This window comes from Semicossyphus pulcher, unplaced genomic scaffold, assembly GCF_022749685.1.
Source record: "Semicossyphus pulcher isolate SPU_LCO1_2020_fin unplaced genomic scaffold, fSemPul1.0.p SCAF_6, whole genome shotgun sequence".
NCBI classification, from domain to species: Eukaryota; Metazoa; Chordata; class Actinopteri; order Labriformes; family Labridae; genus Semicossyphus; species Semicossyphus pulcher.
The window spans coordinates 25,257,769-25,273,856 of NW_027211737.1; the positions used below are offsets into that span (position 1 = coordinate 25,257,769).

At 40.4% G+C, this 16,088-nt stretch overlaps 1 protein-coding gene across 1 annotated transcript in view; it reads left to right on the plus strand.

Annotated features, from left to right (window-relative positions):
- Positions 1 to 15,686, plus strand: part of adgrd1 (adhesion G protein-coupled receptor D1) — a 33,774-nt gene extending 18,088 nt beyond the window's left edge. Inside the window, exons 15-26 of the mRNA XM_069683229.1 lie at positions 5,811 to 5,884; positions 6,441 to 6,564; positions 9,215 to 9,318; positions 9,456 to 9,567; positions 9,858 to 10,011; positions 12,128 to 12,194; positions 12,438 to 12,504; positions 12,677 to 12,768; positions 12,854 to 12,980; positions 13,075 to 13,116; positions 13,280 to 13,372; positions 13,457 to 15,686. Of these exons, the coding sequence (XP_069539330.1) occupies positions 5,811 to 5,884; positions 6,441 to 6,564; positions 9,215 to 9,318; positions 9,456 to 9,567; positions 9,858 to 10,011; positions 12,128 to 12,194; positions 12,438 to 12,504; positions 12,677 to 12,768; positions 12,854 to 12,980; positions 13,075 to 13,116; positions 13,280 to 13,372; positions 13,457 to 13,552 (1,152 nt within the window). The 3' untranslated portion in view covers positions 13,553 to 15,686. The remainder of the gene's footprint in view (positions 1 to 5,810; positions 5,885 to 6,440; positions 6,565 to 9,214; positions 9,319 to 9,455; positions 9,568 to 9,857; positions 10,012 to 12,127; positions 12,195 to 12,437; positions 12,505 to 12,676; positions 12,769 to 12,853; positions 12,981 to 13,074; positions 13,117 to 13,279; positions 13,373 to 13,456) is intronic.
- Positions 15,687 to 16,088: the final 402 nt, after the last annotated feature.

Below are 16,088 nucleotides of genomic sequence, written 5' to 3' on the forward strand. Positions count from 1 at the left end.
TGAGAAATGGATCTATTGTGATTTAAATATGAAAGCCAGATAATCAAATGGCAAATTGATATCATTTCTACTGGCTTGTACTGGTTTTCTGTCATACATTGTAGTTTGGCCAGAATTATTGTGAAGCAGGTATAATATTTAATTCTGTGTGGCTACAGAAAAGGCTAAAAAATATGCTTAAATTCAAATTGGTGAACCCTGCAGAGGGGCTGAAGGTTGTGCAGTGTTTCTCCCCGTGCAGCCGTGGGCTCCCTCTCGGCACTCTGGTGTCCTCCCACAGTCCAAAGACATGCTCGCTAGGTTCATTGGTAACAAAACTCTGTCAGCCCTGTGAGTGACAGGCGATCAGTCCAGGGATAGGCTCCAGCCCCCTCGCAACCCTGAACGGGATAAGCGGTATAGATAAAGCAGAAACCCTGTTTTTACTAGGGATGGGCATTTCAAGCAAAAACACAATTCTTTTTTCTTCTTTTGTTATTTAATGGTTGTTGGCAAACAGCTTTCCACTTTTTATAAATGAATGATTTTGAATCTGCACCTTTTTATCCATTGATACAATTTGTGCATACAGTTGCTTGACACTCACATTTAAACAGTTAAATTTATTCTGCCCTTGATAGTCTTGTAGGTATCACTGAACACTTATTTGATCCCACATATTCCCACATTGGAACTTTTCTGCAGAGACTTTATACACAGCCGTCGACATGTGAATGTAAACATGTTGTTCCTTCAGAAACAGGCCAGAAACCAGACACACATTACAGTGGCCTCATGTAAAAGCCTGTGGGAAATGGACACATGGATTCAAGCATGGAGAACCTCTGTCCTTGTCATGTGCGTCCAGTTATAAAAGGAGAAAACACACATGTGTGTCATGTGTTGTTTGAAGTAAAGTAATAAAGCCACAGTACAGTATGTCTACCACCGCTCACTTTATCAAAAACAACTCTGTAACTTCTGGTTTGTTTAATTGTCCCCAGTTTTCCTCACACCCTGAACGCCTCTCAGCACGTCTCCATGTTTTCTGTGTCTACCTCTGAGACCCAGCTGAGACCACAGCTGCACGTCTTATTGCATTTCCCCTGACGGCATGATCTCACTCAAGGCCAGTTGTGTTTTCCTGCATTTATTCAGATTGTTACTCCTCATGCTGAAAGTCTGACCTCTGATTGAAAAGCCCTGTTATCACAACACAGATCTGCACTCAGTCAGAGCTGCAGGTTGTATCAGTGTGATGCTTTGATGTATTGGTGCTTTAAAGGGCACGCTTTTCTCAATCTGCAGGTCGAGTTTGGAGCTGTGGTTTGTCTTTTTTCTGCCTGCTGGACTCAGTCATGTAACACCATACCTTGGTGTGGCTTTCCCAGACTTACAGCAATAAAGTGTTTCCTTCCCTTACTAAATTTAACAGCACTCAGTGTCGCTTTTTAGAAATGCATGCATGGCCTTTCTGTTGTTGCGCAGAACAATTCAGCCATTGTCTGAGCCTGGATAACACTTTCACCTACTGAACACACAAAAGATAAAGGCAGGTCTAAAAAAAGTTTTGTCGTCGCCTAAAGTTGTACTGATGAGTTTCAGCGCTGTGATAGGCCGCTGTGCTGGCAGCTGCACCCGTAACGATTGATATCTAAACCAAATGTACAGAGCTCTGTCCAAATTACAGCCTGGCTCTCTGTGCTCTCAAATATTTGGACTGTTTCAGGGAAAAGCAGAAGATCGCTCGCTTGTACTCTCACACTGTTGTGTAATTTTGCTGCTGCTTTTTAAATTCAGCAGAGCCTAAGCTTGTATTTAGACCTCTTTGCTTCATTGCTCCTGTGGCTGCATATTGTTGTACCAGCGCTGGATGCTGAAAATGAGTGGGTGTGTGCAGAAGTGATACTTTATATTTATTCAAGGTCCACTCAGCAGGCCGTTCTGCAGCGTTCAACTACATCCTGTGATCTTAAGCCTCAGAAGAAGCTTGTGAATGACCCTAAAATTATAGATTTGTTTAATCCAACTACTGTAATGCTTTATCTTTCATGTTCTTTCAATCAGAACTCATATTAGATGTGATTAATCTCACTATCCACTGCAACAGGAATATGTTTAATCGTTCGCATCTTCATTTGATTCAAATCGTTGGGCTGTAATTCTGTCTCCTGTTGAAAAAAGGATGATGGGCGTCATGAAGCGCTCTCCATCTTTTCTCTATTTGCGCATGGACGGAGATCCAGCTGTCAGGAGCTCAGATTTAAATTGGCTCGGAGTTGCCCGGTGTCTTGGGATTTGCAGAAACACACTCTGCAGACATTTTGTTGAAGCTACTTCGACCACAGCGAGCCTTTGCCAGTCAATGGAGGTCTGAGAGTCACCGCAGAGGACAGAAAAGCTCGCATTTATACAAATTGCTGGGTGCTGTGTGTCATCTGCGACTTAAATGCTTTTGTGATGCGCAAGAGTGTTTATTTTCATCCCTCATCGTATTTACCCAGAGTGCTGCACAGCTACTAAGCGTGCTGTAGGACGAGGAGTGCTTTAGTATATGCATCAGATAACAGGAAGTGGTTCTATATGTTGAAGGCCGGTTGTTCCCAATGACACCTGATTGGTGTGGTGGTGTAAACAGTAGAGATATATTGTAATTACAGTACACCATTAAATATTGATAACCTTAAACACTTTCATACTGCAGGTATAATATGTAGATGGCATGGCAGCTGTTACATCAAACCTTACAATGCTTTGAAACTCTCAAATGCTCGTTAATAACACCCAGCACTCACACAGTGTGTTATAGCTGCTAGTGGTGGAGAGTAATGATTTTACGCTACCTTTTAATTGCTTCTACTTCACAAGGAAATATATAGCTTTTTACTTTACTACTTTTCCTCCTTTAACCCATTTGATTTTACATTTTACATTGAAAATTGTAAACATGTAGATTCCTGTCGCTCTTGGTTCCTGAAACTCTTTAAAAGTGTCTTTTTTGGGCCTGTTGTTCTATTTCAGATGTCTATGACTCGTAAGCAGTCCTGTCAAAGAGTGATTTCCACTCTCAAAACAAATTGTTTTCCTCACATAACTTTGTTTTCTTCTTCTTTCTTACCCGACTAGTCACTGACGACCCCTCAGATTTATCCGAAGGTGACCCCAACACTGGAAACCACAACTACGTAACTGAATGTAAAAGAAAGAGGTCACCAGCTAATACTGTAAAATGATGCATAGGGGATGCATATAAAATATTACATATTTATCACAGGGATAATTTTCTGCAGAATGAGTACTTTAACTAAGAGGTGGCTGTGGCTCAGTGGTAGAGTTGGTAGTCTCTCAATCGGAAAGTTGGTGGTTGAATCCCCAGCTCCCTCAGTCTACATGTCAAAGTGTCCTTGAACCCCAAATTGCTCCCGGTGGCATAGCGATCGGTGTGTGAATGTGATGACTGATTGACAGTTGGGCACTTCAAATAGCAGCCTCTGCCACCAGTGTGTGAATGGGTGAATGTAACATGTAGGGTAAAAGCGCTTTGAGTGGTTGTAAGGCTAGAAAAGCACCGTATAAGTACAGTCCAGTAGGATTTTAATAGCATATAATGGAGAACTTTACATGCCGTTGTGTTACTTTAATGTAAGTTAAGGATCTATATCATATTCAAAATTGATGCTGGTGAATGAAAGATTTTTGATGATGTTGAATTCTCTAAGGTGACACAGTGGTGCAGTGGTTCGCACTATTGCCTCACAGTTAGACGGTTCCTGGTCCGAGCCCGGTTCGGATGTAGTGGGCCTTTCTGTGTGGTGTTTGCATGTTCTCCCCGTGCATGCTTGGGTTCTCTCCGGGTACTCCGGCTTCCTCCCACAGTCCAAAGACATGCTCGTCAGGTTAATTGGTGACTCTAAAATGACCCTGTCACTGACTGGCAATCAGTCCAGGGTGTACCCTGCCTCTCGCCCAATGACAGCTGAGATCGGCTCCAGCCCCCCTACTCCCTGAACATGAATGTATGGATGAATTTCTCTACTGTAGAGTATGAGTTATGGTAAAGTACTTGTGGAGCTGTGGTCAACAGCTGCAAAAAGGGAGACATGTTAACAACACGCAGCAGACACACCTCGATTATCTCCGATGTCTCAGCCTGTCTGACTCCTCTCTTTTATCAGCCTGCCACTCCGCATCACTCTCCTGTCACTGGCCTTCACTCTCCTCTCTCCTTTCTTCCCCTCCACGTCTGTTCTCCTTAGGAGCATCAAAGTCAGATCCGAGGCGGTGTTTGCTGGCCTTCTGTTGTTAATAAAGGCTTGGAGCTCGGGCTCTAGTCTTGGCTGGTGGTTGGCTGAGGCCTCGGGGCACCCAGGGAACAACGGCGTGCGCTCATAGCTCGCCAGATCTCTGAGTGCATTTTAACACTGAGCGGGGATTTTTTTTAGCTTCCTGCACCTCTCCTTAGATATCCATTGGAAAACACTCGGTGGATGTAGCACAAACAGACAGTTGCTATAGAGGAAGCATAGCCAAATAGTGCTGTGATGGTCTGTTTGTAAATGTATATTTTAGTTTGTGTCTGGTCTGGTTTGATAATGATTGTTTCTATAAGGCAGAGGTTACATTGCGTGCTTAATGTGGGCCTTCCTTCATTGCACTGGAACAGCCATTGCAGAGAGCGAATAAGACACTGTAAACTGAAGCTTACAGTGCGCCAATTAGTTTGTCTCTCTTCCATCTGCTTTCATTTACACCCAACAACAAATGTGACTTATTAACAGGCCGCGGGAGAGCAGTTGACTCATGCACGGGGTTGCCTTTAGCTCCTCAAAGCTTGTGATGACGGGCTGCATTTACGGCGCTCTCATAGTTCTTGGACCCACTAACGAGCCACATGAATATCGATCCGTTGCATTCATCCCCAGGCTCACAATACATGACGACTGCAGATCTGCATGTGCAAAACAGACATAATGAGAGCGATGATTCGGTTACACAGCGAAGTCAACGTATGCTTTGTAATATGAATCTCGGAGCCTATGGGCCAGGAAGCAGACAGCCTGACTGTCACTTTCACTCTCACTTTTTCCAGGAGGAAACGGTGCAGACGCAGGCCGTCTAATCATACACTTATACAGTCTGAGATTGGAGGCTGAGGGAACGGGAAGAGGTGTGCAAAGTGTTGTTTTCTTCACATGACAGATTGAGGAGGGTAGTGGTTTGACCTGAAACCAGGGCCAGGCCCCAATTACTGCATTCTTGCACTGTAGCCATTAGCTCACTGTCTCCGGGGATTTTGAATCTCATATTAAGGAACGACACGGAAAAAGTGAGTTATAATCAAATAAGAGACTTGAAGACAGTTGGGATTTTAGCTCGGTGTAATCATCACCTTTGCTGAGTGTCAATCTGTGTCTTGTCTGTCCTTGAGAATGATCTCACACCTCCTTAGATGAAGTCTTCATTTAGTGGCATTAAAGCAACCAAAGGCGCATTTTTATGTTCCTCAAGAAGCAACATTAATACTCTGGTTTTCTTTAGACACAAACTGAACCATCTTAGCTTTAGTATATGAAGATCGGATGCTCCTGTTGCGCATGTGCATGGAAAGAAATCAAAGATCCTCGAGGAAGGAATGCCGCTAATTTGCGTCTAAGATGTTCCACGTTTTCTTCATCAAAGCACATTTTCCGAACACTTCCCTCTTCGTTCTGGGACAACAAAGCTTGTTCTCTAATGAGCCAGAACAATCCAAAAGCAAATGTTTTCCTACACCACATCCTTTTCTCTCGCAATTTGAGCTCTCAGTTTGATTTTTCCTCTTTCTGTTTCAGACTAAAGAGCAGCAGGAGCAAGTCCTAAATCAGAGCAACAAAGTGTTTCTCTACTGCGCCTTCTTGGACTACAGGTGGGTTTGTGTGTTTAGATTCAGCGAGTCTCAATTATTCATTCGGACGTAGAGCCAAATAAGACTTCATCTTCATCACAATGGATTCTTTCAGCCTTTAAATCAACAGTAATGGCCAGTGATTTGGAAAAGGTGTAGTCTTCTTTCCCCTTTAAATCAAAAACATCCAGCGCTGCATGTGTTGCTGTTTCAGTTTGGTTTATCTTGAGCAACAGCCCTCTATAAAAATACTGTGGTGATCTGATAAATGGAGCCAAAACACTGCTTAGAAAGGATAAATCGTTGTAATCGTTGTAAAAGGGAGTGTGTTTTCAGTGGATTCAAAGCTCCTTGCTCCACTTTGCCCTGAAGCTCAAGAAAAATGTGAATGATTGGACTGCCCTGTCAGATCGCCCTGCTTCACTCGGCAGAGACCTTTCTCTGTGTGCATCCCACTTAGAATCATGATGACTGATCCCTGATAGCAGATCGCTCATAAAAATCTCTTTTTTCTTTATATTTGCTCTTTACGTCAGCATCTTCTCTGTATATAACATCTTATTGTCATCCTTTTCAGTTCGAATGAGGGCGTGTGGTCCAACGAAGGCTGCGTACGCTCGGATGGAAACATGACGTACTCCGTGTGTTTGTGCAACCACCTCACCAACTTTGCCATTCTCATGCAAGTGGTGCCCTTAAAGGTATGACCTTCTGGCAACTCTTTAAAGCTGATCTCATTCAATGTTTTTATTTGAAAAAAATGGATCACTGCAGGCAGCTGTTTCCAGTGAATCATCTTCGGTAAACTGACTGTAGCATGCATGCCCCACACCAAACTTAACAACTAACTGGTGAACATAGCGGAGTATTAAGAAGCTCAAAACCCAGATAAACTGTAGGTCCTGATATTGGTTAGTCATAAATCACACTGCTCCAAATAAAAACTAATTTTGCTCCATATATAAAAGGCAACTTTTCTCATATGTTAACCATGTCATCTTTATAAGGCTTTAATGTGGCCGGCCAAAACACTTCCTATTCCTTCCTGTTCTTGTGGGTTAAAATGGAGCTTTTTCACAGAAGACATTTTCACATGGCCAATAGGAAATGTAAATTATAAAACGGCAACTACTTATTCAGCTGCTGCAGTTTCTGGGTCTGGGTAATGCTTTTATTACAAGAGCTGGATATTGGGCCCACCACTCGTAGTGTTTTCCAATAGACCTATATAAAATAGGCACCTGTAAAATAGTTTAAAGGATGCCTTCAATTGCAAACAAGGTCAGTTACTGCTCGGTGCACTGATAAGTTTAAATCTACGGATTTTCTAAATGTGTAAACCTTTTTAAAGGGCAGGTATTATGCTAACTTCAAGCTTCATATTTCACTCTGTGATGCCTGTGGAGTAGCTTAGCATAATTTAAAGTTAAACAAACTCCTCATTTTTCTCACACTGGCGCTCTGTGCAGGCCCGCATAAAGCCTCTGCCTGTAACGACTCAGCCAGCTCTGTCCCTTTAAGAAACCCCGGCCATACAAGCCCACTACTTTCTGATAGGCCAGCTCTCTGAAGCCTGCTGAGGCTGCACTTTGTGACGTCACAAAGTGCAGCGTGTAGAAAAAACTGTGTGACACCTGGCGTTCACAGCAGCCTGCAGACTGAGCTGAGAAGCCTGGGGATTACTCCAACATACTTTTACCTACAGATTTGAAACTTCACCCACGTTTAGTCTGGACATCCAGCACTGTAATATTATATATATGTCTTAAAATGTGAAACCGCATAATACCCCCTCTTTAAGAAGTGTGATTTACATGCATGAAGCCATCCCTTTATAAAGTCTATGGACTGCCAGTTTGAAAAATGCAAATGTGCATCGCACAATGTAAAGTAAACCCAGCCGCCAGAATACTTTTTAGCTGATGCTCTCAGAAAGCAATTTACATGCAAATGAGTGGCTGCCATCTTTGAGACCAGTAAATCCAGTCCTTATAACACATCTATGCTCAAAGTTATTTGCATGCTCGCTCACTGTTAAACTGTCATGGCATACTTTTAAATAGGACAGACCTTTTGTAAATGCTGTCAGTAACATGGGTGTTTTACCTGGCATAAGAGTACGAATGTCTGCAGTGAAAAAGGCCAAATGATTTTCTTTTAATGTGTCATAGCGACACTTCAGAAAGGTTTGTCCCTCTGTGCCTGCCATTAAAGCTTTTCCATCCTTCTTTGTCTTGGCACAAAATAAGTCGATTTGTCGGATCATTATGGGACAGGAAGCAGCGGCTTGCCACACAGTAATCCACTAACAAGAAGCCCCCACTGCAGCCTTTAGACAGTTTGTCGTTCCTCCCTTTAGGTCAATTTAAAGCAGACCTACACAGTCACAATGTCGGTTTCACTGGTGGTTTAATACAGAAGTACTTTGGACAGCTGTGATTAAATGTGGTTCTCTTGGGTCGCTGCACAGGTCAGTGGTCCTTTCCTCAAAGACCACAGCATCTCTAAAGACCAAAACCTGCCCCTTTAAAACATCTGGATCTCTTTTCTTAACTCTGTCCTGCACAGAGTTTCACATTTACATTATATGCACAGAGAGCTATTTGTAATTCCAACCGTGTGTACATTGTCCCCACAGTTTAGCTTTTTGTTATCCAAGCATATGAGCCACGAAAAAATGGTCAGCATCCACAATTGCTTGAATAAAAATAGAAAAGAGAACCTCATATTGCAGCGAAGTGGGCCAGCGCTGTATTTAAGGAGCAGAAGTCTATTTGATGCTATACTTTCCCTTAGCCAGTCTCTTATTAGTGGGCTGCCTCATCGCTCAGCTGCCAGGGAACATCCAGCGTATCCCTTTTTCTGGAAGTCTGAGACTCCTCTGCCCTCGTAATGACAAGGCACATGTGAAGACAGTTAATGGAGAATCAAACCCCAAACCCTGAATATAGTCTGAACTCCAGAACATCAATGAACGGGGCCATACGGCATGGATATGTGCATATAAATAAACTCAAAGTTGATTGTACTTTTAAAGTGACTCCACGCGAGAAACAAACAACTTTAGCTCAAAATATGATGCACAAACACACGAAACACCTCTACTCTTCAAACATTATTATGTATAACCATGCATTTAAACCATTTTGCAAAGGCCTTAATACACTATGTCCCTGTCTCAGCAAATAGCATCATCATAATCTCTACAGCTTCCTGTGTTCAGTTCAGTTTCCTGGCTAACAATACAGGCTTCATGTCAATGTACTGACCCACAATGTAGACTATAGAATATAATGATGTGTCCACATGTCGTCTTGTCCAGTGTTGATTGTGATGTGTCTCTGTCCACAGCTCACCACTGGCCACAGGGTGGCACTATCAACCATTGGTTATGTTGGCTGCTCCATCTCCATCGTCTGTCTTGCCATCACTCTGGTTACTTTTGCAGTTCTGTCGTGAGTGTCATCACTTAATCACATAAGCAACACATCTTTTATAAATCAATAGATTTACAGATAAACTCTGTGTGCACATGTATGGATAGAAGTATCATAGGAAATGCATGTGATGTTGTCCTTGTGCTGCTCTGCAGGTCAGTGAGTACCATCCGTAACCAACGCTACCACATCCACGCCAACCTGTCCTTCGCCATCCTGGTGGCTGAGATCTTACTGCTCATCAGCGCTCGCTTCGACCCGGGCACGGTGGGTATACAGTTAGATGTTGTTGATGAGGATTGCTATAATGTATAGATTAAAAAAATATAATGATGATATCAAAATTAATGACGATTGTCAAATATTAAACCTAAAAAAAGAGTAAAATAAAGACAAGGAAAATGCCGATCAGCAAAATACTATAGCACTAATATGATAACATAGCATAGATATAATCACGATTAAGAAATCATTTCATAATAAGCATCATAAATATACAATTTAGTTAAAAGCTAACATGAAAAGTAATGATAACTTGATTTTGTCTTGTGTTCCAGCTGCCTTGTAAGATAATGGCCGTCCTGCTTCACTTCTTCTTCCTGAGTGCCTTCGCCTGGATGCTGGTGGAGGGCCTCCACCTCTACAGTATGGTGGTTAAAGTGTTCGGCTCTGAGGGCAGCAAACACTTCTACTACTATGGCATTGGCTGGGGTAGGTCTGCTCTGCAGTTAGATTGAAACCGCTTTCTAATATAATATGGACACCTTTTTTTCCTGCATGATTTTTCACTTATATAACGTTCTTGCTTCTCTGTTCAGTAATATGATCTTATGGTCCTGTCCTTGATTTCCTCCAGTGTCCTGCTTCTACCTCATGCTAGGCCTTTACTGTAAATACAATTCGACTTGTTTTGATTTTTTAAAGTGACCTTACTGGTCAAAAATTGTTTAAGAAAACTGAAGATCTATGACCGTGCTAAGTAAATCTGCTTTGAGTTACTTTCCAGTAAAACTATTGCCTCTCCTGATCTCAGTGACCCGGAGTTTGATGGACAGAGAGAGAATCTGGGACATACTTACGTACACTGTCTTTGGCTGCAGAGGAATGCATAGTCTCTCCTTCACATGCTGAAGCCATTAGTGGAAAAACGATCCTTTTTTATTACTTCCCCTCTGCTGGCCAGAGTAATTTTTCATTTGTGTGGCCAGCTGCAAATTATGTGCCTGAGACTTTGTGTGACAGAGGTATAGCTGTTACACATAAAAAGTAAATACTCCCTTTATAATGAATTGCTGTAGCTATTAGCTGTGATAAAAGCTGCTGACTACTTTATCTTTTATTTCCATGTCGTATAAAGTGCTAGAAACATTTGGGCTTGACAGGGAAAGATCAAAGCAGCAAAATAAAAGAGTCAGGGAAATGAGCAATTAGCAGCACAGCAGATAAATAAACCAACTCTGGATTTAAAAGTAAAACATGTGCTAAAATATACAGAGTCTAACATGTTGGACAATATAAGAAGTGCAATAAAAGTTTAACAGGGCCACAAGGCTGTTTACGAACTCTGTTGCCACTGTTAAAATATAATATGAATTAGCGTATTTTATCAAATAAAAGCCAGGCTTAAATTACAATAAAGGAACAAATAATACAGTCACATATAAAGAACAGAACCAATTTCAAGTTATATGCGAAACTGTATTTTTCAGTGTGCCACAAAATAGCAGGAGCGACTTTCAAGTGTAGTACAGGAGCTGTGCAAAACATGGTACTTCAAATTTTACACAATCAAAAAAGCCTTGTTAAGAAATGAAGGGATTCTGTCCATTAAAACACTTACAGGCCTTTAATTTGAAATGAATACAAGCTGTGTTGAGTCTGTATTAACAACTAAGTAACTTCAACGGGGCAAATGTTTGCAGATCAAAACGAGGCCTTGTACTAAAAGACGACCGATTATACTCCTCAAACAAACCTCTAATTAAAAATAAAGGCCTGCCTTTAATAGAAGCAACTGTCCCATCAAATAAAGGCCTGGTATCTTCTGCAGTTCAGGCAAATAAAGGACCAGGTCTGTATTTGAGGAAATACAGTATGTTGTTCTGGCTATTTGGCCTAGATTTGTCTAACCTTTATTTCTGAGGCTCTAGTCGAAGTGTTTTACATATTTTAGGTTGTTTAGATGATCCCTCATCTAAATATAACTTTTTGTTAAAGGAGCTGACATTTATATGGGCCCAGTGTCAAAACTAGTGCAGAGTCATTCTTGTGTTTATGCTAGCCAATATTCAATGTTTTTTTTTTCTTTCTTTGCTTTGTTTTCGTTTTCTTTGTTAAATTACCTTGAATTAAACAAATATTAAGCAAACAGTGCAATTTAAAACAGAGTTAACATCTGCTTCAGACCAACACAAGAAGCTGTTCTGCTGGTAAAAACGCCAAAGTGCAAGATCTTTGCCGTGTTTTCTGTGTTTGTGTAATAACTGTTTGTCTGGTTAGTGGAAGTGGCCACGGCGGCTCTACCCACTGATCTCTGCTGCGCAGCTCTGGCTCTAAATGACGTCACTAGCGCAAAACACCCGTCACAGGGGCTACTTTGGCATCAATTTCATACGATGAGAGCAGATGGAGACGTGCGTCCATCTATATATACAGTCATTGGCCATGATAGGCACTTGATTTTGACATTAGCACAGTCCAAAGAGAGTAGGATGAATAAGAGTCAAAGGGGCGCCATATATCATCACCTCATAGCACATTTATCCAGTCATGGGTACTGTGTGCCATTGTTAGTAAATGTGTAACATGTGTGTGTCTTTATTTTCAGGCTCTCCATTGGTTATATGTGTGGTGTCCATGACATCAGCTCTGGATAGCTATGGTGAGGTTGACAAGTAAGTATGAGCTAAAAAAATCAATCCTAGAAATAATATGGAATTGATTTGAGTCCATCAAAAGTTGGTGGCATTGCATGAGAATGAGATCACCTGTGGAAGAAATTGGAACCGTCAACCAAAAGCTTTTAGTTTAATAGTAATAACACATGTCACTTCATATTTACATTAAAGCTTTTTCACTTGGACGGGAATCAAATGTGATTTCTCTTTTCACTCTTGCCCCTGTTCTTGCTTTCTCAGCTGCTGGCTGTCACTGCAGAACGGAGCCATCTGGGCGTTTGTGGCACCGGCTCTGTTTGTCATTGTGGTGAGGAATTTGCAACAATTAGCATTTGTCCTTTCACAGTTAGCAATTTGTTGCTTCACTTTAACTATAGTTTATTTATTGTAAACTTTTATCTCATTCAAGGAGGAAAGTAACACAACTGTGTCTCCTGTGTCAGTGTTTAAATGTATTTAACCTCCTCTCTGAATTCCAGGTGAACATTGGCATCCTGATATCTGTGACCAGGATCATATCGCGAATCAGCGGAGAGAGTTACAAGGTTCATGGAGATGCCAATGCAGTCAAGTGAGTTTATTAGTTTTTATGATCAGATCAATGCCATTTTAACTTTTAATTGTTCTCTTATTAAAAACTCCCCCTTTGTTTCAAGGCTGACTGTAAAGGCCGTGGCTGTGCTCCTGCCTATACTCGGCATTTCCTGGATCTTTGGCGTCCTTGCTGTCAACACACACGCTTTGCCATTCCTATATATTTTTGCCGTTTTCAACTCGTTACAGGTAAGTTCTTCACTGCAGCATTGTTTCTTTTAAAAAATGTTTGCTGAATTTTGTGTAATGTCACCTAAAGCTTCATGTTCTTCTTTTTCTTTAGGGGTTCTTTGTCTTCTTGTTTCACTGTCTTCTCAACTCTGAGGTATGGCGATAAACATGTTGAAAATGTGTTTTAATGTTTGGAATTTTTACGTCTGTTGGGAAAAATATAGTCTTAAATTGTGTACATCTTTATTCTAATTAGCCCGGTGCATTCAGCCTTACATTTTTACCATTTTCTTTTATGGCTTTATGTCTTTCTGTAGGTCAGAGCTGCTTTCAAACACAAGACCAAGGTGTGGTCTCTTACCAGCAGCTCCATCCGAAACATCAATGTGAAACCATTCAACTCTGACATTGTGAGTACGGCTGTTAAAGATTTTCTAAAACAAAAAATAAGTTGAACTCTCTGAACTCTAACCGCTCTCCTCCGCATCCTCTAGATGAATGGAAACAAGGAGGGTGTGACTCCCACCAAGATGAACACATGGGACAAAAGCACCAACTCAGCCAATCGTATCGACCTCTCCGCCGTGTAGAAAATCAGACCCACACTCACTTCTGTCTGTGGCAGGAGAGCAATCTGAAGTTCAGTAGTGTAGACTGACAAACACTGGCCAGAATATTCTCCCACTATGTTATGTAATGATTTGGACTCCCATCAGCTCAAGTGAAAGTGATACCAAAGGAGGTGTGTGGCTGAATAAATCGCTTCACCTTTAAAGACAAACAGACTCTGAGGACTGTGCCGGATATTGTTTTATAAAAACCTACAGTGTTCCCAAAAACAAGAGCAAGGATTTCTGAAGAGGTCAGTGAAGTTACAGAGAGATCCATGGGTGTAGTTCACGGTCTGGTATCAACACTGTGTAGTGTAGTGTCTCGACTGATGCATGGTCCACCTTTGACATTGCAGTTAATTTTCTAATGGGCAAAATTATATTTAACAGAATAGTTTTACATTTGGGGAAATATACTTAATTGCTTTCATGCCTAGAGTTAGATGAAAACATACAACCATTTCTCAGTTTGAAGGTAAATATGAAGTTACTAACATGAAGTTGTTAGCTTCGCACAAAGGTTGGAATTAGGGGAAACAGCTTGGTTCTGTTTTGAGGAACATGCCAAAACAGCTAGGTTCAGGCTAATACCTGTTGATAGCTAGCTAAGCTATTTTCAGGCTAATAACTTCTAAACAACTCTAAGCTATCTTCATGCTTATAACTCTAAAACAGCTGGCCAAGCTATCTTCAGGCTAATAACTGTTGAATTGCTAGCCAACCTATCTTCAGGCTAATAACTCTAAAACAGCTAGCCAATCTAGCTTCAGGCTAATAACTGTTAAATAGCAAGCCAAGCTATCTTCAGGTTGATAACTGTTAAATAGCTAGCCAAGCTATCTTCAGGCTAATAACTGTAAAACAGCAAGCCAAGCTATCTTCAGTCTAATAACTGTTAAATAGCTAGCTAAGCTATCTTCAGGCCAATATCTCTTAAACAGCTAGCCAATCTATCTTCAGGTAATAATTCTACAACTGCTAGCTAAATTATCCTCTGGCTAATAACCATAAAACAGGTAGCAGTTTCCTTGTTTCTTGAACTTGTGCAAAGTTTAGCTAACTAGCTGCTGTTGGTTGCTTTCTTCTGAGTGTATGTAGATGACAGTGGAAGCAATGGTTTCATCAAACTCTTGGGTAGCTATTAAGCTTTTTTCCCAAAACCTCAAATTTAACTTTATATCACAGTGACATGATTTGACTTGCAATTTTGCTCACAAATAGTGCCATTACATCTGCTTTAATATAGTTGCAGATAATGTATCATATTACAAATAGAGGTGATATTTACAAGGTATAGTTGGGTACAAATGCATAACTTAGATATAAAAGACTAAGGAAATAATTTTCCTTATACATAGTATTAGATGTATGCCTTAAATCAATTCACCAGCTCTCAACAGTATTATCATCACAAAGAACCAATTACTTTTTAACCTGAATGACCAAGATTTTTTGATTTATACAGTTTTTATCCAACTTTGGGGACATCGCAACACAAACGCATAACAATTACTTAAGTAGCAGTGAATATTTCCATATGTAATTCTGATATAATGTATTTATTTATTTTGTGATTCTGTATCGTGTCTTCTGCAAAGTGTCACTGCTCAACAATCAGTTTGTTCTCATGTTGAATTTTGTGTCTTTTTGTGTGTTTTCTCTTGAAATGAATTGACTGGTATATTTGCAGTACCTCACATCAAAGTAAACTGCAGTGTGTTTGCTTTTTGAGGATAAGTGAATATTGATTGTGTCCTTGACGCAATTTTGTGAAGTTTTATGATGTCTTTGGCTCTTTCTGTTGCTAATTTCTTTTACAGTTTCATACTTTTTGTACGTTGAAATATGAACAACAGAGGGACTTGATAAGGATCTTATTTTTCCTAATATACTGTGAGAATGGAGTGAAATGGCATATTTTAAAATGCCATTGATCTTACACTGTACACACATGAAGTTTCATAAAACAGGATTTACTGTATGTCACTCTGTGCTCAGTTTTTACGCAGATTTAAAGTTAAATATTTCATTTTTTTCTATGCTTGTATGGCCTTTAATGATGGTTTTCTTATGGTACTATGGTTTGTGCTTTCACTTATCTTTATTATAAAATGTTAATGACAAGAAATCTGTGTCATATTCATTACATGGTTTTAAACATGTTTGCATCAGTTTTAGGCTTGTACAACTATATGGTGCTATGTGGTGGATAGTAGTAGTTTATTATCTGAAAAATGAATATTACGTGTTTTATGATGATTCAATGCTAACCTACAGTAGGCCATTTTGCTGTGGAGCAGGTAAAATGCTAACTATAGAGGAGGAGATTAAAATTAAGTGAAATGAATCTCACTAGTTAAGGTAAAGGTTTTGAATTTTATTATACTGTAGGTATTTGGTTATTGTTGAATATTTTTAGCTATGTTTTATTTGAATGTTTGTGAATATGTTACACTTTGACATACAAAGATAATATAAGGATCATAAATACAATAGCAAAAGCGTTGTGCTTCAA